General features: G+C 57.6%; 1 protein-coding gene across 1 annotated transcript; it reads right to left on the bottom strand.

Annotated features, from left to right (window-relative positions):
- Positions 1–266: 266 nt before the first annotated feature.
- Positions 267–22,346, bottom strand: LOC139340617 (pneumococcal serine-rich repeat protein-like). Its single transcript, XM_070976527.1, has 3 exons — positions 21,984–22,346; positions 21,359–21,894; positions 267–21,270 (listed from the first exon to the last, which is right to left on the bottom strand). The coding sequence occupies exons 1-3, from the start codon at positions 22,344–22,346 to the stop codon at positions 267–269; spliced, it is 21,903 nt and encodes a 7,300-aa protein (XP_070832628.1).
- Positions 22,347–24,152: the final 1,806 nt, after the last annotated feature.

The raw sequence follows: 24,152 nt of genomic DNA, 5'->3' as shown, positions 1-24,152 counted from the left end.
GCTTGTTGTGGAACAGGCCCCGCCGCTGATAATTGTTAGCCAGCATTTGTCATGGTGGAGGAGGCGTCGCCACTGATAGTTGTCTAGCCAGCGTTTGTTGTGGTGGAGGATGCGGTGGTGATCATTGAGCCAGCGATTGTTGTGGAGGAAGCGCTGCTGCTGATAACTGTTAAGCCAGTGTTTGTCATAGTGGAGAAGGCGCTGTTGCTGATAGTTGTCGAGCCGACACTGGTCATGGTGGAGGGAGAAGCGCTGGTGGTGGTGAATCAAGAGTTTGTCATGGTTGAGGCAGCACTGGTGGTTGTCAAACCAGGACTTGTCGTGGTGGAAGGGGCACCACTGGTGGTTGTCGAGCCAGCATTTGTTGTGGAAGAGGCACCGCTGCTGATAGTTGTCAAGGCAGCATTTGTCGTGGTGGAGGAGGTGCTGCTGATAGTTGTCAAGGCAGCATTTGTCGTGGTGGAGGAGGCGCTGCTGCTGATTGTTATTAACCCAGTATTTGCTGTGGAGGAGGCAGTGCTGGTGGACATCAAGCCGGCACTTGTCGTGGTGGAGAGGGCAGCAATGATGGTCGTTGAGCCAGCACTCATCGAGGAGGAGGGGGCAGTGCTGATGGTTGTTGAGCCAACACTTATCGTGGAGGAGGCGCCACTGGCTGTAGCCAAGTCAGCAGTTGTGGTGGTGGTGGAGAATGCAGCGCTGGTGGTCGTAAAACCACCACTCGTCATGTTGGAGGGGACAGCACTGGTGGTTGTCGAGCGGGCACTTGTCATAGAGGAGGGGGCACTGCTGGAGGAAAACAAGCCAGCACTTGTTGAGGAGGAGGGAGCAGTGCTGATGGTCGTTGAGCTGCCACTCATCGTGGTGGAGGAGGAAGCACTGGTGGTTGTCAAGCTGGCACTCATCATGGAGGAGACGCCACTGGCTGTAGCCAAGTCAGCACTTGTGGTGGTGGTGGAGAAGGCAGCACTGGTGGTCGTAAAACTACCACTCGTCGTGGTGGAGGGGACAGCGCTCGTTGTCAAGCCAGCACTTGTGGTGGTGGAGAGGGAAGTGCTGGTAGTCATCAACCTGGCACTAGTCGTGGAGAAAGAGGGGGTAGGGCTGATGGTCGTTGAGCCACCACTCATTATAGAGGAGGGAGCAGTGCTGGTGGTCGTTGAGCCAACACTCAATGTGGAGGAGACACCAGTGGTTGTAGTCAAACCAGAGCTTGTGGTGGAAGAGGGGGCAGCGCTGATGGTTGTTGAACCAGTACTCATTGTGGAGGAGGAGGCAGCGCTCGTGGTCGTTGAACCAAAATTGGTTGTAGTCAAACCAGCACTTGTGGTGGAGGAGGGAGCACTGCTCAGTGTCGTTGAGCCGCCACTCGTGGTAGAGGAGGGGGCAGTGCTGGTGGTCGTTGAGCCAACACTTGTCATAGAGGAGGGGGCACTGCTGGTGGTCGTTGAGATAATACTCATCGTGGAAGAGGCGCCACTGGTTGTACTCAAGCCAGCACTTGTGGTGGTGGAGAGGGAAGTGCTGGTAGTCATCAACCTGGCACTAGTCGTGGAGAAAGAGGGGGCAGGGCTGATGGTCGTTGAGCCACCACTCATTATAGAGGAGGGAGCAGTGCTGGTGGTCGTTGAGCCAACACTTGTCATAGAGGAGAGGGCACTGCTGGAGGAAAACAAGCCAGCACTTGTCGTGGAGGAGGGAGCACTGCTCAGTGTCGTTGAGCCACCACGCGTGGTAAAGAAGGGGGCAGCGCTGGTGGTCGTTGAACCAACACTCATCGTGGAAGAGGCGCCACTGGTTGTAGTCAAACCAGCACTTGTGGTGGTGGAGAAGGAACTCGTCGTGGTGGAAGAGGGGGCAGCGTTGATGGTCGTTGAGCCGCCACTCGTCGTGCTGGAGGGGGAAGCACTGGTGGTTGTCAAGCTGTTTCTAGTGGCAGTGGAGGGGACAGTGCTGGTGGTCGTTGAGCCGCCACTCGTTGTGCTGGAGGGGGAAGCACTGGTGGTTGTCAAGCTGTTTCTAGTGGTAGTGGAGGGGACAGTGTTGGTGGTCGTTGAGCCGCCACTTCTCATAGAGGAGGGGGTACTGCTGGTGGTCGTTGAGATAATTCTCATCGTGGAAGAGGCGCCACTGGTTGTTGTCAAGCCAGCACTTGTGATGGTGGAGAGGGAAGTGCTGGTAGTCATCAACCTGGCACTAGTCGTGGAGAAAGAGGGGGCAGGGCTGATGGTCGTTGAGCCACCACTCATTATAGAGGAGGGAGCAGTGCTGGTGGTCGTTGAGCCAACACTCAATGTGGAGGAGACACCAGTGGTTGTAGTCAAACCAGAGCTTGTGGTGGAAGAGGGGGCAGCGCTGATGGTTGTTGAACCAGTACTCATTGTGGAGGAGGAGGCAGCGCTCGTGGTCGTTGAACCAAAATTGGTTGTAGTCAAACCAGCACTTGTGGTGGAGGAGGGAGCACTGCTCAGTGTCGTTGGGGCAGCGCTGGTGGTCGTTGGGCCGCCACTCGTCGTGCTGGAGGGGGAAGTGCTGGTGGTTGTCAAGCTGTTTCTAGTGGCAGTGGAGGGGACAGTGCTGGTGGTCGTTGAGCCACCACTCGTGCTGGAGGGGGAAGCACTGGTGGTTGTCAAGCTGTTTCTAGTGGTAGTGGAGGGAACAGTGCTGGTGGTTGTTGAGCCGCCACTTGTCATAGAGGAGGGGGTACTGCTGGTGGTCGTTGAGATAATACTCATCGTGGAAGAGGCGCCACTGGTTGTTGTCAAGCCAGCACTTGTGATGGTGGAGAGGGAAGTGCTGGTAGTCATCAACCTGGCACTAGTCGTGGAGAAAGAGGGGGCAGGGCTGATGGTCGTTGAGCCACCACTCATTATAGAGGAGGGAGCAGCGCTGGTGGTCGTTGAGCCAACACTCAATGTGGAGGAGACACCAGTGGTTGTAGTCAAACCAGAGCTTGTGGTGGAAGAGGGGGCAGCGCTGATGGTTGTTGAACCAGTACTCATTGTGGAGGAGGAGGCAGCGCTCGTGGTCGTTGAACCAAAATTGGTTGTAGTCAAACCAGCACTTGTGGTGGAGGAGGGAGCACTGCTCAGTGTCGTTGGGGCAGCGCTGATGGTCGTTGGGCCGCCACTCGTCGTGCTGGAGGGGGAAGTGCTGGTGGTTGTCAAGCTGTTTCTAGTGGCAGTGGAGGGGACAGTGCTGGTGGTCGTTGAGCCACCACTCGTTGTGCTGGAGGGGGAAGCACTGGTGGTTGTCAAGCTGTTTCTAGTGGTAGTGGAGGGAACAGTGCTGGTGGTTGTTGAGCCGCCACTTGTCATAGAGGAGGGGGTACTGCTGGTGGTCGTTGAGATAATACTCATCGTGGAAGAGGCGCCACTGGTTGTTGTCAAGTCAGCACTTGTGGTGGTGGAAAGGGAAGTGCTGGTAGTCATCAACCTGGCACTAGTCGTGGTGGAAGAGGGGGCAGCGCTGATGGTTGTTGAACCAGTACTCATTGTGGAGGAGGAGGCAGCGCTCATGGTCGTTGAACCAAAATTCATGCTGGAGGAGGCGCCACTGGTTGTAGTCAAACCAGCACTTGTGGTGGAGGAGGGAGCACTGCTCAGTGTCGTTGAGCCGCCACTCGTGGTAGAGGAGGGGGCAGTGCTGGTGGTCGTTGAGCCAACACTCGTCATAGAGGAGGGGGCACTGCTGGTGGTCGTTGAGATAATACTCATCGTGGAAGAGGTGCCACTGGTTGTTGTCAAGTCAGCACTTGTGGTGGTGGAAAGGGAAGTGCTTGTAGTCATCAACCTGGCACTAGTCGTGGAGGAAGAGGGGGCAGGACTGATGGTCGTTGAGCTGCCACTCATCGTGGTGGAGGAGGAAGCACTGGTGGTTGTCAAGCTGGCACTCATCATGGAGGAGACGCCACTGGCTGTAGCCAAGTCAGCACTTGTGGTGGTGGTGGAGAAGGCAGCACTGGTGGTCGTAAAACTACCACTCGTCGTGGTGGAGGGGACAGCGCTCGTTGTCAAGCCAGCACTTGTGGTGGTGGAGAGGGAAGTGCTGGTAGTCATCAACCTGGCACTAGTCGTGGAGAAAGAGGGGGTAGGGCTGATGGTCGTTGAGCCACCACTCATTATAGAGGAGGGAGCAGTGCTGGTGGTCGTTGAGCCAACACTCAATGTGGAGGAGACACCAGTGGTTGTAGTCAAACCAGAGCTTGTGGTGGAAGAGGGGGCAGCGCTGATGGTTGTTGAACCAGTACTCATTGTGGAGGAGGAGGCAGCGCTCGTGGTCGTTGAACCAAAATTGGTTGTAGTCAAACCAGCACTTGTGGTGGAGGAGGGAGCACTGCTCAGTGTCGTTGAGCCGCCACTCGTGGTAGAGGAGGGGGCAGTGCTGGTGGTCGTTGAGCCAACACTTGTCATAGAGGAGGGGGCACTGCTGGTGGTCGTTGAGATAATACTCATCGTGGAAGAGGCGCCACTGGTTGTACTCAAGCCAGCACTTGTGGTGGTGGAGAGGGAAGTGCTGGTAGTCATCAACCTGGCACTAGTCGTGGAGAAAGAGGGGGCAGGGCTGATGGTCGTTGAGCCACCACTCATTATAGAGGAGGGAGCAGTGCTGGTGGTCGTTGAGCCAACACTTGTCATAGAGGAGAGGGCACTGCTGGAGGAAAACAAGCCAGCACTTGTCGTGGAGGAGGGAGCACTGCTCAGTGTCGTTGAGCCACCACGCGTGGTAAAGAAGGGGGCAGCGCTGGTGGTCGTTGAACCAACACTCATCGTGGAAGAGGCGCCACTGGTTGTAGTCAAACCAGCACTTGTGGTGGTGGAGAAGGAACTCGTCGTGGTGGAAGAGGGGGCAGCGTTGATGGTCGTTGAGCCGCCACTCGTCGTGCTGGAGGGGGAAGCACTGGTGGTTGTCAAGCTGTTTCTAGTGGCAGTGGAGGGGACAGTGCTGGTGGTCGTTGAGCCGCCACTCGTTGTGCTGGAGGGGGAAGCACTGGTGGTTGTCAAGCTGTTTCTAGTGGTAGTGGAGGGGACAGTGTTGGTGGTCGTTGAGCCGCCACTTCTCATAGAGGAGGGGGTACTGCTGGTGGTCGTTGAGATAATTCTCATCGTGGAAGAGGCGCCACTGGTTGTTGTCAAGCCAGCACTTGTGATGGTGGAGAGGGAAGTGCTGGTAGTCATCAACCTGGCACTAGTCGTGGAGAAAGAGGGGGCAGGGCTGATGGTCGTTGAGCCACCACTCATTATAGAGGAGGGAGCAGTGCTGGTGGTCGTTGAGCCAACACTCAATGTGGAGGAGACACCAGTGGTTGTAGTCAAACCAGAGCTTGTGGTGGAAGAGGGGGCAGCGCTGATGGTTGTTGAACCAGTACTCATTGTGGAGGAGGAGGCAGCGCTCGTGGTCGTTGAACCAAAATTGGTTGTAGTCAAACCAGCACTTGTGGTGGAGGAGGGAGCACTGCTCAGTGTCGTTGGGGCAGCGCTGGTGGTCGTTGGGCCGCCACTCGTCGTGCTGGAGGGGGAAGTGCTGGTGGTTGTCAAGCTGTTTCTAGTGGCAGTGGAGGGGACAGTGCTGGTGGTCGTTGAGCCACCACTCGTGCTGGAGGGGGAAGCACTGGTGGTTGTCAAGCTGTTTCTAGTGGTAGTGGAGGGAACAGTGCTGGTGGTTGTTGAGCCGCCACTTGTCATAGAGGAGGGGGTACTGCTGGTGGTCGTTGAGATAATACTCATCGTGGAAGAGGCGCCACTGGTTGTTGTCAAGCCAGCACTTGTGATGGTGGAGAGGGAAGTGCTGGTAGTCATCAACCTGGCACTAGTCGTGGAGAAAGAGGGGGCAGGGCTGATGGTCGTTGAGCCACCACTCATTATAGAGGAGGGAGCAGCGCTGGTGGTCGTTGAGCCAACACTCAATGTGGAGGAGACACCAGTGGTTGTAGTCAAACCAGAGCTTGTGGTGGAAGAGGGGGCAGCGCTGATGGTTGTTGAACCAGTACTCATTGTGGAGGAGGAGGCAGCGCTCGTGGTCGTTGAACCAAAATTGGTTGTAGTCAAACCAGCACTTGTGGTGGAGGAGGGAGCACTGCTCAGTGTCGTTGGGGCAGCGCTGATGGTCGTTGGGCCGCCACTCGTCGTGCTGGAGGGGGAAGTGCTGGTGGTTGTCAAGCTGTTTCTAGTGGCAGTGGAGGGGACAGTGCTGGTGGTCGTTGAGCCACCACTCGTTGTGCTGGAGGGGGAAGCACTGGTGGTTGTCAAGCTGTTTCTAGTGGTAGTGGAGGGAACAGTGCTGGTGGTTGTTGAGCCGCCACTTGTCATAGAGGAGGGGGTACTGCTGGTGGTCGTTGAGATAATACTCATCGTGGAAGAGGCGCCACTGGTTGTTGTCAAGTCAGCACTTGTGGTGGTGGAAAGGGAAGTGCTGGTAGTCATCAACCTGGCACTAGTCGTGGTGGAAGAGGGGGCAGCGCTGATGGTTGTTGAACCAGTACTCATTGTGGAGGAGGAGGCAGCGCTCATGGTCGTTGAACCAAAATTCATGCTGGAGGAGGCGCCACTGGTTGTAGTCAAACCAGCACTTGTGGTGGAGGAGGGAGCACTGCTCAGTGTCGTTGAGCCGCCACTCGTGGTAGAGGAGGGGGCAGTGCTGGTGGTCGTTGAGCCAACACTCGTCATAGAGGAGGGGGCACTGCTGGTGGTCGTTGAGATAATACTCATCGTGGAAGAGGTGCCACTGGTTGTTGTCAAGTCAGCACTTGTGGTGGTGGAAAGGGAAGTGCTTGTAGTCATCAACCTGGCACTAGTCGTGGAGGAAGAGGGGGCAGGACTGATGGTCGTTGAGCCAGCACTCATCGTGGAAGAGGCGCCACTGGTTGTAGTCACGCCAGCACTTGTGGTGGTGGAGAAGGAAGTGCTGGTGGTTGTCAAACTGCCACTTGTCATGGTGGAAGAGGGGGCAGCGCTGGTGGTCGTTGAGCCGCCACTCTTCGTGCTAGAGGGGGAAGCACTGATGGTTGTCAAGCTGGTACTTGTGGTAGTGGAAGGGGCAGTGCTGGTGGTCGTTGAGCCAACACTCAATGTGGAGGAGGCACCAGTGGTTGTAGTCAAACCAGAGCTTGTGGTGGAAGAGGAAGCAGGGCTGATGGTCGTTGAATCAACACTCATGCTGGAGGAGGCGCCACTGGTTGTAGTCAAACCAGCGCTTGTGGTGGAGGAGGGAGCACTGCTCAGTGTCGTTGAGCCACCACACGTGGTAGAGGAGGGGGCAGCGCTTGTGGTCGTTGAACCAACACTCATCGTGGAAGAGGCGCCACTGGTTGTAGTCAAGCCAGCACCTGTGGTGGTGGAGAAGAAACTCGTCGTGGTGGAAGAGGGGGCAGCGCTGATGGTCGTTGAGCCGCCACTCGTCGTGCTGGAGGGGGAAGCACTGGTGGTTGTCAAGCTATTTCTAGTGGTAGTGGAGGAGACAGTGCTGGTGGTCGTTGAGCCGCCACTTGTCATAGAGGAGGGGGCACTGCTGGTGGTCGTTGAGATAATTCTCATCATGGAAGAGGCGCCACTGGTTGTTGTCAAGCCAGCACTTGTGGTGGTGGAGAGGGAAGTGCTGGTAGTCATCAACCTGGCACTAGTCGTGGAGAAAGAGGGGGCAGGGCTGATGGTCGTTGAGCCACCACTCATTATAGAGGAGGGAGCAGTGCTGGTGGTCGTTGAGCCAACACTTGTCATAGAGGAGGGGGCACTGCTGGAGGAAAACAAGCCAGCACTTGTCGTGGAGGAGGGAGCAGTGCTGATGGTCGTTGAGCTGCCACTCATTGTGGTGGAGGAGGAAGCACTGGTGGTTGTCAAGCTGGCACTCATCATGGAGGAGACGCCACTGGCTGTAGCCAAGTCAGCACTTGTGGTGGTGGTGGAGAAGGCAGCACTGGTGGTCGTAAAACTACCACTCGTCGTGGTGGAGGGGGCAGGGCTGATGGTCGTTGAGCCACCACTCATTATAGAGGAGGGAGCAGTGCTGGTGGTCGTTGAGCCAACACTCAATGTGGAGGAGACACCAGTGGTTGTAGTCAAACCAGAGCTTGCGGTGGAAGAGGGGGCAGCGCTGATGGTTGTTGAACCAGTACTCATTGTGGAGGAGGAGGCAGCGCTCGTGGTCGTTGAACCAAAATTCATGCTGGAGGACGCGCCACTGGTTGTAGTCAAACCAGCACTTGTGGTGGAGGAGGGGGCAGCACTGGCGGTCGTTGAGCGAAGACTCATTGTGGAGGCGGGGACAGCACTGGTAGTCGTTGAGCCGCCACTCATCGTGGAGGAGGCACCAGTGGTTGTAGTCCAACCAGAGCTTGTGGTGGAAGAGGGGGCAGGGCTGATGGTCGTTAAGCCCCCACTCGTGGAAGAGGAGGAGGCAGCGTTGATGGTCGTTGAGCCATCACTCATTACAGAGGAGGGAGCAGTGCTTGCGGTCGTTGAGCCGCCACTCATCGTGGAAGAGGCGCCACTGGTTGTAGTCAAACCAGCACTTGTGGTGGAGGAGGGAGCACTGCTCAATGTCGTTGAGCCGCCACTCGTTGTAGAGGAGGGGGCAGCGCTGGTGGTCGTTGAACCAACACTCATCGTGGAAGAGGCGGCACTGGTTGTAGTCAAGCCAGCACTTGTGGTGGTGGAGAAGGAAGTACTGGTGGTCGTCAAACTGCCACTCGTCGTGCTGGAGGGGGAAGCCCTGGTGGTTGTCAAGCTGGTACTTGTGGTAGTGGAGGGGGCAGTGCTTGTGGTCGTTGAGCCACCACTCATAGTGGAAGAGGCGCCACTGGTTGTAGTCAAGTCAGCACTTGTGGTGGAGAAGGAAGTGCTGGTGGTCGTCAAACTGCCACTCGTGGTGGCGGAAGAGGGGGCAGCACTGGCGGTCGTTGAGCGAGGACTCATTGTGGAGGAGGGAACAGCACTGGTAGTCATTGAGCCACCACTCAGCGTGGAGGAGGCACCAGTGGTTGTAGTCCAACGAGAGCTTGTGGTGGAAGAGGGGGCAGGGCTGATGGTCGTTAAGCCCCCACTCGTGGAAGAGGAGGAGGCAGCGTTGATGGTCGTTGAGCCATCACTCATTACAGAGGAGGGAGCAGTGCTTGCGGTCGTTGAGCCGCCACTCGTCGTGGAAGAGGCGCCACTGGTTGTAGTCAAACCAGCACTTGTGGTGGAGGAGGGAGCACTGCTCAATGTCGTTGAGCCGCCACTCGTTGTAGAGGAGGGGGCAGCGCTGGTGGTCGTTGAACCAACACTCATCGTGGAAGAGGCGGCACTGGTTGTAGTCAAGCCAGCACTTGTGGTGGTGGAGAAGGAAGTACTGGTGGTCGTCAAACTGCCACTCGTCGTGGTGGAAGAAGGGGCAGCGCTGATGGTCGTTAAGCCGCCACTCGTCGTGCTGGAGGGGGAAGCCCTGGTGGTCGTCAAGCTGGTACTTGTGGTAGTGGAGGGGGCAGTGCTTGTGGTCGTTGAGCCACCACTCATAGTGGAAGAGGCGCCACTGGTTGTTGTCAAGCCATCACTTGTGGTGGTGGAGAGGGAAGTGCTGGTAGTCATCAACCTGGCACTAGTCGTGGAGGAAGAGGGGGCAGGGCTGATGGTCGTTGAGCCAGCACTCATTATAGAGGAGGGAGCAGTGCTGGCGGTCGTTGAGCCAACACTCATCGTGGAAGAGGTGCCACTGGTTGTTGTCAAGCCATCACTTGTGGTGGTGGAGAGGGAAGTGCTGGTAGTCATCAACCTGGCACTAGTCGTGGAGGAAGAGGGGGCAGGGCTGATGGTCGTTGAGCCAGCACTCATCGTAGAGGAGGGGGCAGCACTGGCGGTCGTTGAGCGAGGACTCATTGTGGAGGAGGGAACAGCACTGGTAGTCATTGAGCCACCACTCAGCGTGGAGGAGGCACCAGTGGTTGTAGTCCAACCAGAGCTTGTGGTGGAAGAGGGGGCAGGGCTGATGGTCGTTGAGCCGCCACTCGTGGAAGAGGAGGGGGCAGCGCTGATGGTCGTTGAGCCACCACTCATAGAGGAGGGAGCAGTGCTGGCGGTCGTTGAGCCAACACTCATCGTGGAAGAGGCGCCACTGGTTGTAGTCAAACCAGCACTTGTGGTGGTGGAGAAGGAACTCGTCATGGTGGAAGAGGAGGCAGGGCTGATGGTCGTTGAACCAACACTCATGCTGGAAGAGGCGCCACTGGTTGTAGTCAAACCAGCACTTGTGGTGGAGGAGGGAGCACTGCTCAATGTCGTTGAGCCGCCACTCGTTGTAGAGGAGGGGGCAGCGCTGGTGGTCGTTGAACCAACACTCATCGTGGAAGAGGCGGCACTGGTTGTAGTCAAGCCAGCACTTGTGGTGGTGGAGAAGGAAGTACTGGTGGTCGTCAAACTGCCACTCGTCGTGGTGGAAGAAGGGGCAGCGCTGATGGTCGTTAAGCCGCCACTCGTCGTGCTGGAGGGGGAAGCCCTGGTGGTCGTCAAGCTGGTACTTGTGGTAGTGGAGGGGGCAGTGCTTGTGGTCGTTGAGCCACCACTCATAGTGGAAGAGGCGCCACTGGTTGTTGTCAAGCCATCACTTGTGGTGGTGGAGAGGGAAGTGCTGGTAGTCATCAACCTGGCACTAGTCGTGGAGGAAGAGGGGGCAGGGCTGATGGTCGTTGAGCCAGCACTCATTATAGAGGAGGGAGCAGTGCTGGCGGTCGTTGAGCCAACACTCATCGTGGAAGAGGTGCCACTGGTTGTTGTCAAGCCATCACTTGTGGTGGTGGAGAGGGAAGTGCTGGTAGTCATCAACCTGGCACTAGTCGTGGAGGAAGAGGGGGCAGGGCTGATGGTCGTTGAGCCAGCACTCATCGTAGAGGAGGGGGCAGCACTGGCGGTCGTTGAGCGAGGACTCATTGTGGAGGAGGGAACAGCACTGGTAGTCATTGAGCCACCACTCAGCGTGGAGGAGGCACCAGTGGTTGTAGTCCAACCAGAGCTTGTGGTGGAAGAGGGGGCAGGGCTGATGGTCGTTGAGCCGCCACTCGTGGAAGAGGAGGGGGCAGCGCTGATGGTCGTTGAGCCACCACTCATAGAGGAGGGAGCAGTGCTGGCGGTCGTTGAGCCAACACTCATCGTGGAAGAGGCGCCACTGGTTGTAGTCAAACCAGCACTTGTGGTGGTGGAGAAGGAACTCGTCATGGTGGAAGAGGAGGCAGGGCTGATGGTCGTTGAACCAACACTCATGCTGGAGGAGGCGCCACTGGTTGTAGTCAAACCAGCGCTTGTGGTGGAGGAGGGAGCACTGCTCAGTGTCGTTGGGGCAGCGCTGGTGGTCGTTGGGCCGCCACTCGTCGTGCTGGAGGGGGAAGTGCTGGTGGTTGTCAAGCTGTTTCTAGTGGCAGTGGAGGGGACAGTGCTGGTGGTCGTTGAGCCACCACTCGTGCTGGAGGGGGAAGCACTGGTGGTTGTCAAGCTGTTTCTAGTGGTAGTGGAGGGAACAGTGCTGGTGGTTGTTGAGCCGCCACTTGTCATAGAGGAGGGGGTACTGCTGGTTGTCGTTGAGATAATACTCATCGTGGAAGAGGCGCCACTGGTTGTTGTCAAGTCAGCACTTGTGGTGGTGGAAAGGGAAGTGCTGGTAGTCATCAACCTGGCACTAGTCGTGGTGGAAGAGGGGGCAGCGCTGATGGTTGTTGAACCAGTACTCATTGTGGAGGAGGAGGCAGCGCTCATGGTCGTTGAACCAAAATTCATGCTGGAGGAGGCGCCACTGGTTGTAGTCAAACCAGCACTTGTGGTGGAGGAGGGAGCACTGCTCAGTGTCGTTGAGCCGCCACTCGTGGTAGAGGAGGGGGCAGTGCTGGTGGTCGTTGAGCCAACACTCGTCATAGAGGAGGGGGCACTGCTGGTGGTCGTTGAGATAATACTCATCGTGGAAGAGGTGCCACTGGTTATAGTCAAGCCAGCACTTGTGGTGGTGGAGAAGGAAGTACTGGTGGTCGTCAAACTGCCACTCGTCGTGGTGGAAGAAGGGGCAGCGCTGATGGTCGTTAAGCCGCCACTCGTCGTGCCGGAGGGGGAAGCCCTGGTGGTTGTCAAGCTGGTACTTGTGGTAGTGGAGGGGGCAGTGCTTGTGGTCGTTGAGCCACCACTCATAGTGGAAGAGGCGCCACTGGTTGTTGTCAAGCCATCACTTGTGGTGGTGGAGAGGGAAGTGCTGGTAGTCATCAACCTGGCACTAGTCGTGGAGGAAGAGGGGGCAGGGCTGATGGTCGTTGAGCCAGCACTCATTATAGAGGAGGGAGCAGTGCTGGCGGTCGTTGAGCCAACACTCATCGTGGAAGAGGTGCCACTGGTTGTTGTCAAGCCAGCACTTGTGGTGGTGGAGAGGGAAGTGCTGGTATTCATCAACCTGGCACTAGTCGTGGAGGAAGAGGGGGCAGGGCTGATGGTCGTTGAGCCAGCACTCATCGTAGAGGAGGGGGCAGCACTGGCGGTCGTTGAGCGAGGACTCATTGTGGAGAAGGGAACAGCACTGGTAGTCATTGAGCCACCACTCAGCGTGGAGGAGGCACCAGTGGTTGTAGTCCAACCAGAGCTTGTGGTGGAAGAGGGGGCAGGGCTGATGGTCGTTGAGCCGCCACTCGTGGAAGAGGAGGGGGCAGCGCTGATGGTCGTTGAGCCACCACTCATAGAGGAGGGAGCAGTGCTGGCGGTCGTTGAGCCAACACTCATCGTGGAAGAGGCGCCACTGGTTGTAGTCAAACCAGCACTTGTGGTGGTGGAGAAGGAACTCGTCATGGTGGAAGAGGAGGCAGGGCTGATGGTCGTTGAACCAACACTCATGCTGGAGGAGGCGCCACTGGTTGTAGTCAAACCAGCGCTTGTGGTGGAGGAGGGAGCACTGCTCAGTGTCGTTGGGGCAGCGCTGGTGGTCGTTGGGCCGCCACTCGTCGTGCTGGAGGGGGAAGTGCTGGTGGTTGTCAAGCTGTTTCTAGTGGCAGTGGAGGGGACAGTGCTGGTGGTCGTTGAGCCACCACTCGTGCTGGAGGGGGAAGCACTGGTGGTTGTCAAGCTGTTTCTAGTGGTAGTGGAGGGAACAGTGCTGGTGGGTGTTGAGCCGCCACTTGTCATAGAGGAGGGGGTACTGCTGGTGGTCGTTGAGATAATACTCATCGTGGAAGAGGCGCCACTGGTTGTTGTCAAGTCAGCACTTGTGGTGGTGGAAAGGGAAGTGCTGGTAGTCATCAACCTGGCACTAGTCGTGGTGGAAGAGGGGGCAGCGCTGATGGTTGTTGAACCAGTACTCATTGTGGAGGAGGAGGCAGCGCTCATGGTCGTTGAACCAAAATTCATGCTGGAGGAGGCGCCACTGGTTGTAGTCAAACTAGCACTTGTGGTGGAGGAGGGAGCACTGCTCAGTGTCGTTGAGCCGCCACTCGTGGTAGAGGAGGGGGCAGTGCTGGTGGTCGTTGAGCCAACACTCGTCATAGAGGAGGGGGCACTGCTGGTGGTCGTTGAGATAATACTCATCGTGGAAGAGGTGCCACTGGTTGTTGTCAAGTCAGCACTTGTGGTGGTGGAAAGGGAAGTGCTTGTAGTCATCAACCTGGCACTAGTCGTGGAGGAAGAGGGGGCAGGACTGATGGTCGTTGAGCCAGCACTCATCGTGGAAGAGGCGCCACTGGTTGTAGTCACGCCAGCACTTGTGGTGGTGGAGAAGGAAGTGCTGGTGGTTGTCAAACTGCCACTTGTCATGGTGGAAGAGGGGGCAGCGCTGGTGGTCGTTGAGCCGCCACTCGTCGTGCTAGAGGGGGAAGCACTGATGGTTGTCAAGCTGGTACTTGTGGTAGTGGAAGGGGCAGTGCTGGTGGTCGTTGAGCCAACACTCAATGTGGAGGAGGCACCAGTGGTTGTAGTCAAACCAGAGCTTGTGGTGGAAGAGGAAGCAGGGCTGATGGTCGTTGAATCAACACTCATGCTGGAGGAGGCGCCACTGGTTGTAGTCAAACCAGCGCTTGTGGTGGAGGAGGGAGCACTGCTCAGTGTCGTTGAGCCACCACACGTGGTAGAGGAGGGGGCAGCGCTTGTGGTCGTTGAACCAACACTCATCGTGGAAGAGGCGCCACTGGTTGTAGTCAAGCCAGCACCTGTGGTGGTGGAGAAGAAACTCGTCGTGGTGGAAGAGGGGGCAGCGCTGATGGTCGTTGAGCCGCCACTCGTCGTGCTGGAGGGGGAAGCACTGGTGGTTGTCAAGCTATTTCTAGTGGTAGTGGAGGAGACAGTGCTGGTGGTCGTTGAGCCGCCACTTGTCATAGAGGAGGGGGCACTGCTGGTGGTCGTTGAGATAATACTCATCGTGGAAGAGGCGCCACTGGTTGTTGTCAAGCCAGCACTTGTGGTGGTGGAGAGGGAAGTGCTGGTAGTCATCAACCTGGCACTAGTCGTGGAGAAAGAGGGGGCAGGGCTGATGGTCGTTGAGCCACCACTCATTATAGAGGAGGGAGCAGTGCTGGTGGTCGTTGAGCCAACACTTGTCATTGAGGAGGGGGCACTGCTGGAGGAAAACAAGCCAGCACTTGTCGTGAAGGAGGGAGCAGTGCTGATGGTCGTTGAGCTGCCACTCATTGTGGTGGAGGAGGAAGCACTGGTGGTTGTCAAGCTGGCACTCATCATGGAGGAGACGCCACTGGCTGTAGCCAAGTCAGCACTTGTGGTGGTGGTGGAGAAGGCAGCACTGGTGGTCGTAAAACTACCACTCGTCGTGGTGGAGGGGGCAGGGCTGATGGTCGTTGAGCCACCACTCATTATAGAGGAGGGAGCAGTGCTGGTGGTCGTTGAGCCAACACTCAATGTGGAGGAGACACCAGTGGTTGTAGTCAAACCAGAGCTTGCGGTGGAAGAGGGGGCAGCGCTGATGGTTGTTGAACCAGTACTCATTGTGGAGGAGGAGGCAGCGCTCGTGGTCGTTGAACCAAAATTCATGCTGGAGGAGGCGCCACTGGTTGTAGTCAAACCAGCACTTGTGGTGGAGGAGGGGGCAGCACTGGCGGTCGTTGAGCGAGGACTCATTGTGGAGGCGGGGACAGCACTGGTAGTCGTTGAGCCGCCACTCATCGTGGAGGAGGCACCAGTGGTTGTAGTCCAACCAGAGCTTGTGGTGGAAGAGGGGGCAGGGCTGATGGTCGTTAAGCCCCCACTCGTGGAAGAGGAGGAGGCAGTGTTGATGGTCGTTGAGCCATCACTCATTACAGAGGAGGGAGCAGTGCTTGCGGTCGTTGAGCCGCCACTCATCGTGGAAGAGGCACCACTGGTTGTAGTCAAACCAGCACTTGTGGTGGAGGAGGGAGCACTGCTCAATGTCGTTGAGCCGCCACTCGTTGTAGAGGAGGGGGCAGCGCTGGTGGTCGTTGAACCAACACTCATCGTGGAAGAGGCGGCACTGGTTGTAGTCAAGCCAGCACTTGTGGTGGTGGAGAAGGAAGTACTGGTGGTCGTCAAACTGCCACTCGTCGTGGTGGAAGAAGGGGCAGCGCTGATGGTCGTTAAGCCGCCACTCGTCGTGCTGGAGGGGGAAGCCCTGGTGGTTGTCAAGCTGGTACTTGTGGTAGTGGAGGGGGCAGTGCTTGTGGTCGTTGAGCCACCACTCATAGTGGAAGAGGCGCCACTGGTTGTAGTCAAGTCAGCACTTGTGGTGGAGGAGAGGGAAGTGCTGGTGGTCGTCAAACTGCCACTCGTGGTGGCGGAAGAGGGGGCAGCACTGGCGGTCGTTGAGCGAGGACTCATTGTGGAGGAGGGAACAGCACTGGTAGTCATTGAGCCACCACTCAGCGTGGAGGAGGCACCAGTGGTTGTAGTCCAACGAGAGCTTGTGGTGGAAGAGGGGGCAGGGCTGATGGTCGTTAAGCCCCCACTCGTGGAAGAGGAGGAGGCAGCGTTGATGGTCGTTGAGCCATCACTCATTACAGAGGAGGGAGCAGTGCTTGCGGTCGTTGAGCCGCCACTCGTCGTGGAAGAGGCGCCACTGGTTGTAGTCAAACCAGCACTTGTGGTGGAGGAGGGAGCACTGCTCAATGTCGTTGAGCCGCCACTCGTTGTAGAGGAGGGGGCAGCGCTGGTGGTCGTTGAACCAACACTCATCGTGGAAGAGGCGGCACTGGTTGTAGTCAAGCCAGCACTTGTGGTGGTGGAGAAGGAAGTATTGGTGGTCGTCAAACTGCCACTCGTCGTGGTGGAAGAAGGGGCAGCGCTGATGGTCGTTAAGCCGCCACTCGTCGTGCCGGAGGGGGAAGCCCTGGTGGTTGTCAAACTGGTACTTGTGGTAGTGGAGGGGGCAGTGCTTGTGGTCGTTGAGCCACCACTCATAGTGGAAGAGGCGCCACTGGTTGTTGTCAAGCCATCACTTGTGGTGGTGGAGAGGGAAGTGCTGGTAGTCATCAACCTGGCACTAGTCGTGGAGGAAGAGGGGGCAGGGCTGATGGTCGTTGAGCCAGCACTCATTATAGAGGAGGGAGCAGTGCTGGCGGTCGTTGAGCCAACACTCATCGTGGAAGAGGTGCCACTGGTTGTAGTCAAACCAGCACTTGTGGTGGTGGAGAAGGAACTCGTCATGGTGGAAGAGGAGGCAGGGCTGATGGTCGTTGAACCAACACTCATGCTGGAGGAGGCGCCACTGGTTGTAGTCAAACCAGCGCTTGTGGTGGAGGAGGGAGCACTGCTCAGTGTCGTTGGGGCAGCGCTGGTGGTCGTTGGGCCGCCACTCGTCGTGCTGGAGGGGGAAGTGCTGGTGGTTGTCAAGCTGTTTCTAGTGGCAGTGGAGGGGACAGTGCTGGTGGTCGTTGAGCCACCACTCGTTGTGCTGGAGGGGGAAGCACTGGTGGTTGTCAAGCTGTTTCTAGTGGTAGTGGAGGGAACAGTGCTGGTGGTTGTTGAGCCGCCACTTGTCATAGAGGAGGGGGCAGCGCTGGTGGTCGTTGAACCAACACTCATCGTGGAAGAGGCGCCACTGGTTGTAGTCAAGCCAGCACTTGTGGTGGTGGAGAAGGAACTCGTCGTGGTGGAAGAGGGGGCAGCGCTGATGGTCGTTGGGCCGCCACTCGTCGTGCTGGAGGGGGAAGTGCTGGTGGTTGTCAAGCTGTTTCTAGTGGCAGTGGAGGGGACAGTGCTGGTGGTCGTTGAGCCACCACTCGTTGTGCTGGAGGGGGAAGCACTGGTGGTTGTCAAGCTGTTTCTAGTGGTAGTGGAGGGAACAGTGCTGGTGGTTGTTGAGCCGCCACTTGTCATAGAGGAGGGGGTACTGCTGGTGGTCGTTGAGATAATACTCATCGTGGAAGAGGCGCCACTGGTTGTTGTCAAGTCAGCACTTGTGGTGGTGGAAAGGGAAGTGCTGGTAGTCATCAACCTGGCACTAGTCGTGGAGGAAGAGGGGGCAGGACTGATGGTCGTTGAGCCAGCACTCATCGTGGAAGAGGCGCCACTGGTTGTAGTCACGCCAGCACTTGTGGTGGTGGAGAAGGAAGTGCTGGTGGTCGTCAAACTGCCACTTGTCATGGTGGAAGAGGGGGCAGCGCTGGTGGTCGTTGAGCCAGCACTCATCGTAGAGGAGGGGGCAGCACTGACGGTCGTTGAGCGAGGACTCATTGTGGAGGAGGGAACAGCACTGGTAGTCATTGAGCCACCACTCAGCGTGGAGGAGGCACCAGTGGTTGTAGTCCAACCAGAGCTTGTGGTGGAAGAGGGGGCAGGGCTGATGGTCGTTGAGCCGCCACTCGTGGAAGAGGAGGGGGCAGCGCTGATGGTCGTTGAGCCACGACTCATAGAGGAGGGAGCAGTGCTGGCGGTCGTTGAGCCAGCACTCATCGTGGAAGAGGCGCCACTGGTTGTAGTCACGCCAGCACTTGTGGTGGGGGAGAAGGAAGTGCTGGTGGTCGTCAAACTGCCACTTGTCATGGTGGAAGAGGGGGCAGCGCTGGTGGTCGTTGAGCCGCCACTCGTCGTGCTAGAGGGAGAAGCACTGATGGTTGTCAAGCTGGTACTTGTGGTAGTGGAGGGGACAGTGCTGGTGGTCGTTGAGCCAACACTCAAAGTGGAGGAGGCACCAGTGGTTGTAGTCAAACCAGAGCTTGTGGTGGAAGAGGAGGCAGAGCTGATGGTCGTTGAATCAACACTCATGCTGGAGGAGGCGCCACTGGTTGTAGTTAAACCAGCGCTTGTGGTGGAGGAGAGGGAAGTGCTGGTAGTCATCAACCTGGCACTAGTCGTGGAGGAAGAGGGGGCAGGGTTGATGGTCGTTGAGCCAGCACTCATCGTGGAAGAGGCGCCACTGGTTGTAGTCACGCCAGCACTTGTGGTGGTGGAGAGGGAAGTGCTGGTGGTCGTCAAACTGCCACTTGTCATGGTGAAAGAGGGGGCAGCGCTGGTGGTCGTTGAGCCAGCGCTCATCGTAGAGGAGGGGGCAGCACTGGCGGTCGTTGAGCGAGGACTCATTGTGGAGGAGGGAACAGCACTGGTAGTCATTGAGCCACCACTCAGCGTGGAGGAGGCACCAGTGGTTGTAGTCCAACCAGAGCTTGTGGTGGAAGAGGGGGCAGGGCTGATGGTCGTTGAGCCACCACTCATAGAGGAGGGAGCAGTGCTGGCGGTCGTTGAGCCAGCACTCATCGTGGAAGAGGCGCCACTGGTTGTAGTCACGCCAGCACTTGTGGTGGGGGAGAAGGAAGTGCTGGTGGTCGTCAAACTGCCACTTGTCATGGTGGAAGAGGGGGCAGCGCTGGTGGTCGTTGAGCCGCCACTCGTCGTGCTAGAGGGAGAAGCACTGATGGTTGTCAAGCTGGTACTTGTGGTAGTGGAGGGGACAGTGCTGGTGGTCGTTGAGCCAACACTCAAAGTGGAGGAGGCACCAGTGGTTGTAGTCAAACCAGAGCTTGTGGTGGAAGAGGAGGCAGAGCTGATGGTCGTTGAATCAACACTCATGCTGGAGGAGGCGCCACTGGTTGTAGTTAAACCAGCGCTTGTGGTGGAGGAGAGGGAAGTGCTGGTAGTCATCAACCTGGCACTAGTCGTGGAGGAAGAGGGGGCAGGGTTGATGGTCGTTGAGCCAGCACTCATCGTGGAAGAGGCGCCACTGGTTGTAGTCACGCCAGCACTTGTGGTGGTGGAGAGGGAAGTGCTGGTGGTCGTCAAACTGCCACTTGTCATGGTGAAAGAGGGGGCAGCGCTGGTGGTCGTTGAGCCAGCGCTCATCGTAGAGGAGGGGGCAGCACTGGCGGTCGTTGAGCGAGGACTCATTGTGGAGGAGGGAACAGCACTGGTAGTCATTGAGCCACCACTCAGCGTGGAGGAGGCACCAGTGGTTGTAGTCCAACCAGAGCTTGTGGTGGAAGAGGGGGCAGGGCTGATGGTCGTTGAGCCGCCACTCGTGGAAGAGGAGGGGGCAGCGCTGATGGTCGTTGAGCCACCACTCATAGAGGAGGGAGCAGTGCTGGCGGTCGTTGAGCCAGCACTCATCGTGGAAGAGGCGCCACTGGTTGTAGTCACGCCAGCACTTGTGGTGGGGGAGAAGGAAGTGCTGGTGGTCGTCAAACTGTCACTTGTCATGGTGGAAGAGGGGGCAGCGCTGGTGGTCGTTGAGCCGCCACTCGTCGTGCTAGAGGGGGAAGCACTGATGGTTGTCAAGCTGGTACTTGTGGTAGTGGAGGGGGCAGTGCTGGTGGTCGTTGAGCCAACACTCAATGTGGAGGAGGCACCAGTGGTTGTAGTCAAACCAGAGCTTGTGGTGGAAGAGGAGGCAGGGCTGATGGTCGTTGAATCAACACTCATGCTGGAGGAGGCGCCACTGGTTGTAGTCAAACCAGCGCTTGTGGTGGAGGAGAGGGAAGTGCTGGTCGTCATCAACCTGGCACTAGTCGTGGAGGAAGAGGGGGCAGGGCTGATGGTCGTTGAGCCAGCACTCATCGTTGAGGAGGGGGCAGCACTGGCGGTCGTTGAGCGAGGACTCATTGTGGAGGAGAGGACAGCACTGGTAGTCGTTGAGCCGCTACTCAGCGTGGAGGAGGCACCAGTGGTTGTAGTCCAACCAGAGCTTGTGGTGGAAGAGGGGGCAGGGCTGATGGTCGTTAAGCCGCCACTCGTGGAAGAGGAGGGGGCAGCGCTGATGGTCGTTGAGCCATCACTCATTACAGAGGAGGGAGCAGTGCTTGCGGTTGATGAGCCAACACTCATCGTGGAAGAGGCGCCACTGGTTGTAGTCAAACCAGCACTTGCGGTGGAGGAGGGAGCACTGCTAAGTGTCATTGAGCCGCCACTTGTCATAGAGGAGGGGGCACTGCTGGTGGTCGTTGAGATAATACTCATCGTGGAAGAGGCGCCACTGGTTGTAGTCACGCCAGCACTTGTGGTGGTGGAGAAGGAAGTGCTGGTGGTCGTCAAACTGCCACTTGTCATGGTGGAAGAGGGGGCAGGGCTGATGGTCGTTGAGCCACCACTCATTATAGAGGAGGGAGCAGTGCTGGTGGTCGTTGAGCCAACACTCAATGTGGACGAGACACCAGTGGTTGTAGTCAAACCAGAGCTTGTGGTGGTGGAGAAGGAAGTGCTGGTGGTCATCAAACTGCTACTCGTCGTGGTGGAAGAGGGGGCAGCGCTGGTGGTCGTTGAGCCGCCACTCGTCGTGCTGGAGGGGGAACCACTGATGGTTGTCAAGCTGGTACTTGTGGTAGTGGAGGGGGCAGTGCTGGTGGTGGTTGAGCCAACACTCAATGTGGAGGAGGCACCAGTGGTTGTAGTCAAACCAGAGCTTGTGGTGGAAGAGGGGGCAGCGCTGATGGTTGTTGAACCAGCACTCATTGTGGAGGAGGGGGCAGCGCTGGTGGTCGTTGAACCAACACTCATCGTGGAAGAGGCGCCACTGGTTGTAATCAAGCCAGCACTTGTGGTGGTGGAGGAGGAAGTACTGGTGGTCGACAAACTGCTACTCGTCGTGGTGGAAGAGGGGGCAGCGCTGATGGTCGTTGAGCCGCCACTTGTCGTGCTGGAGGGGGAAGCATTGGTGGTTGTCAAGCTGTTTCTAGTGGTAGCGGAAGGGGCACTGCTGGTGGTCGTTGAGATAATACTCATCGTGGAAGAGGCGCCACTGGTTGTAGTCAAGCCAGCACTTGTGGTGGTGGAGAAAGAAGTACTGGTGGTCGTCAAACTGCCACTCGTCGTGGTGGAAGAGGGGGCAGCGCTGATGGTCGTTGAGCCGCCACTTGTCGTGCTGGAGGGGGAAGCACTGGTGGTTGTCAAGCTGTTTCTAGTGGTAGCGGAAGGGGCACTGCTGGTGGTCGTTGAGATAATACTCATCATGGAAGAGGCGCCACTGGTTGTTGTCAAGCCAGCACTTGTGGTGGTGGAGAGGGAAGTGCTGGTGGTCGTCAAACTGCCACTCGTCGTGGTGGAAGAGGGGGCAGCACTGATGGTTGTTAAGCCGCCACTCGTCGTGCTGGAGGGGGAAGCCCTGGTGGTTGTCAAGCTGGTACTTGTGGTAGTGGAGGGGGCAGTGCTTGTGGTCGTTGAGCCACCACTTGTCATAGAGGAGGGGGCACTGCTGGTGGTCGTTGAGCCAACACTCATGGTGGAAGAGGCGCCACTGGTTGTAGTCAAGCCAGCACTTGTGGTGGAGAAGGAAGTGCTGGTAGTCCTCAAACTGCCACTCGTCATGGAGGAAGAGGGGGCAGGGCTGATGGTCGTTGAGCCAGCACTCATCGTGGAGGAGGGGGCAGCACTGGCGGTCGCTGAGCGAGGACTCATTGTGGAGGAGGGGACAGCACTGGTAGTCGTTGAGCCGCCACTCATCATGGAGGAGGCACCAGTGGTTGTAGTCCAACCAGAGCTTGTGGTGGAAGAGGGGGCAGGGCTGATGGTCGTTGAGCCGCCACTCATGGAAGAGGAGGGGGCAGGGCTGATTGTCGTTGAGCCACCACTCATTATAGAGGAGGGAGCAGTGCTGGCGGTCGTTGAGCCAACACTCATCGTGGAAGAGGCACCATTAGTTGTAGTGACGCCAGCACTTGTGGTGGTGGAGAAGGAAGTGCTGGTGGTCATCAAACTGCTACTCGTCGTGGTGGAAGAGGGGGCAGCGCTGGTGGTCGTTGAGCCGCCACTCGTCGTGCTGGAGGGGGAAGCACTGATGGTTGTCAAGCTGGTACTTGTGGTAGTGGAGGGGGCAGTGCTGGTGGTGGTTGAGCCAACACTCAATGTGGAGGAGGCACCAGTGGTTGTAGTCAAACCAGAGCTTGTGGTGGAAGAGGGGGCAGGGCCGATGGTCGTTGAACCAGCACTCACCGTGGAGGAGGGGGCAGCGCTGGTTGTCGTTGAACCAACACTCATGCTGGAGGAGGCGCCACTGGTTGTAGTCAAACCAGCGTTTGTGGTGGATGAGGGAGCACTGCTCAGTGTCGTTGAGCCGCCACTCATCATAGAGGAGGGAGCAGTGCTGGTGGTCGTTGAGCCAACACTCATCGTGGAAGAGGCGCCACTGGTTGTAGTCAAGCCAGTACTTGTGGTGGTGGAGAAGGAAGTGATGGTGGTCATCCAACCGCCACTCGTCGTGGTGGAAGAGGGAGTAACACTGCTGGTCGTTGAGGCAGCACTGCTTGTGCAGGATGGATCAGTGCTGGTGGTCGTCAAACCGCCATTCGTCGTGGTGGAAGAGGTGGTAACGCTGCTGGTCGTTGAGGCAGCACTTGTTGTGGAGGATGGAGCAGCATGGGTGGTCGTCAAGTCTGCGCTTGTGGTGGTGAAGGGGGAAGCACTGGTGGTTGTCAAGCTGTCATGTGTGGTAATGGAGGGGGCAGCGCTGGTGGACAACAGGCCAACACTCATCGTGGAGAAGGCGCCACTGGTTGTCGTCAAGCCAGCGCTTGTGGTGGTGGAGGAGGGAGCGGTGCTGATGGTCGTTGAGCCAGCACTCATCATAGAAGAGGGGGCAGCGCTGGTAGTCGTTGAGCCAGCACTCATCATGGAGGCGATGCCAGTGGTTGTAGTCAAACCAGAGCTTGTAGTGGAAGAGGGGGCAGGGCTGCTGATCGTTGAGTGAGCACTCACTGTGGAGGAGGGGGCAGCGCTGGTGGTAGTCACGCCAGCGCTTGTGGTGGTGGAGAAGGAAACACTGGTGCTTGTCAAGCTGGCACTTGCGGTAGTGGAGGGGCCACTCATCAAACCGCCACTCGTCGTGGTGGAGGGGGCAGCACTGCTGGTTGTTGACCCAGCACGTGTTGTGGACGATGGAGCAGCGCTGGTGGTCGTCAAGCCAACGATTGTGGTGGTGGAGGGGGAAGCACTGGTGGTTGTCAAGCTGCCACTTGTGGTAGCGGAGGGGGCAGTGCTGGTGGTCATTGAGCCAAAACTCATCGTGGAGGAGGCGCCAGTGGTTGTCGTTAAGCCAGCGCTTGTGGTGGTGGAGAGGGCAGTGCTGGTGGTCATCGAGCTGGCACTTGTCATGGTGGAAGGAGCAGTTGTGGAGTTAATCAAGCCAGTACTCATCGTTGAGGATGGTGCAGAACTGGTGGTTGTTGAGCCAACGCTCATCGTCGAGGAGGCGCCACTTGTTGTCGTCAAGGCAGCGCTTGTGGTGGTGGAGGAGGAAGCACTGGTGGTCGCCAAGCTGGCACTTGTGGTGATGGAAGTGGCCCCACTGCGGATAGTTGTAGAGCCAGTGTTAGTTGCGGTGGAGGCAGCGCTGATGGGTGTTGAGCCGACATTTTCTGTGGTGGAGGCAGAGCTAGTGGTCATCGAACCAGTGGCGCTAGTGGTTGTTAAGCCAGCATTTGTTGTGAAGGAGGTACTGCTGCTGATCGTTGTTGAGCCAGCGTGTGTGGTGGTGGAGGAGGCAACATACCCTGCTGCTGTGGAGGTACGGTTTATCGTCATGGATGTGGTGCTGGTGGAGATTGGGGATGTTGTGGTGGGTGCTGCAGAAGACATGTTTATGGCCATAGTTGCAGTGGTGGACGTTGTGGCAGAAGATGCAGTGTTGGCTGTTGTAGTGGCACTTGTGGTGGTGGCCGTTGTGGCAGACGATGCTGTGGTGGCTATTGCTGTGGAAGGTGTTGTAGTGGCAGTTGTGGTGGTGGCAGCCTTTGTGGCAAAAGATGCGGTGGTAGCCGTTGTGGCAGAAGATGCGGTGGTGGCCGT

Source organism: Chaetodon trifascialis, chromosome 12 (assembly GCF_039877785.1).
Source record: "Chaetodon trifascialis isolate fChaTrf1 chromosome 12, fChaTrf1.hap1, whole genome shotgun sequence".
Lineage (NCBI taxonomy): Eukaryota > Metazoa > Chordata > Actinopteri > Chaetodontiformes > Chaetodontidae > Chaetodon > Chaetodon trifascialis.
This window is presented reverse-complemented; position numbering and strand designations above follow the sequence as displayed.

Coding starts and splice junctions, on each gene's coding strand:
- LOC139340617 (XM_070976527.1), bottom strand. CDS start 22,346: ATGAGTGTTGGTTCAACGACAACCAGCGCTGCCCCCTCCTCCACGGTG. Junction 21,895..21,983: donor GTGCCTCTTCCACGATGAGT/GTTGGCTCAACG, acceptor CTCTTCCATGAG/TGGCGGCTCAACGACCATCA. Junction 21,271..21,358: donor TTCCCTCTCCACCACCACAA/GTGCTGGCTTGA, acceptor CGCTACCACTAG/AAACAGCTTGACAACCACCA.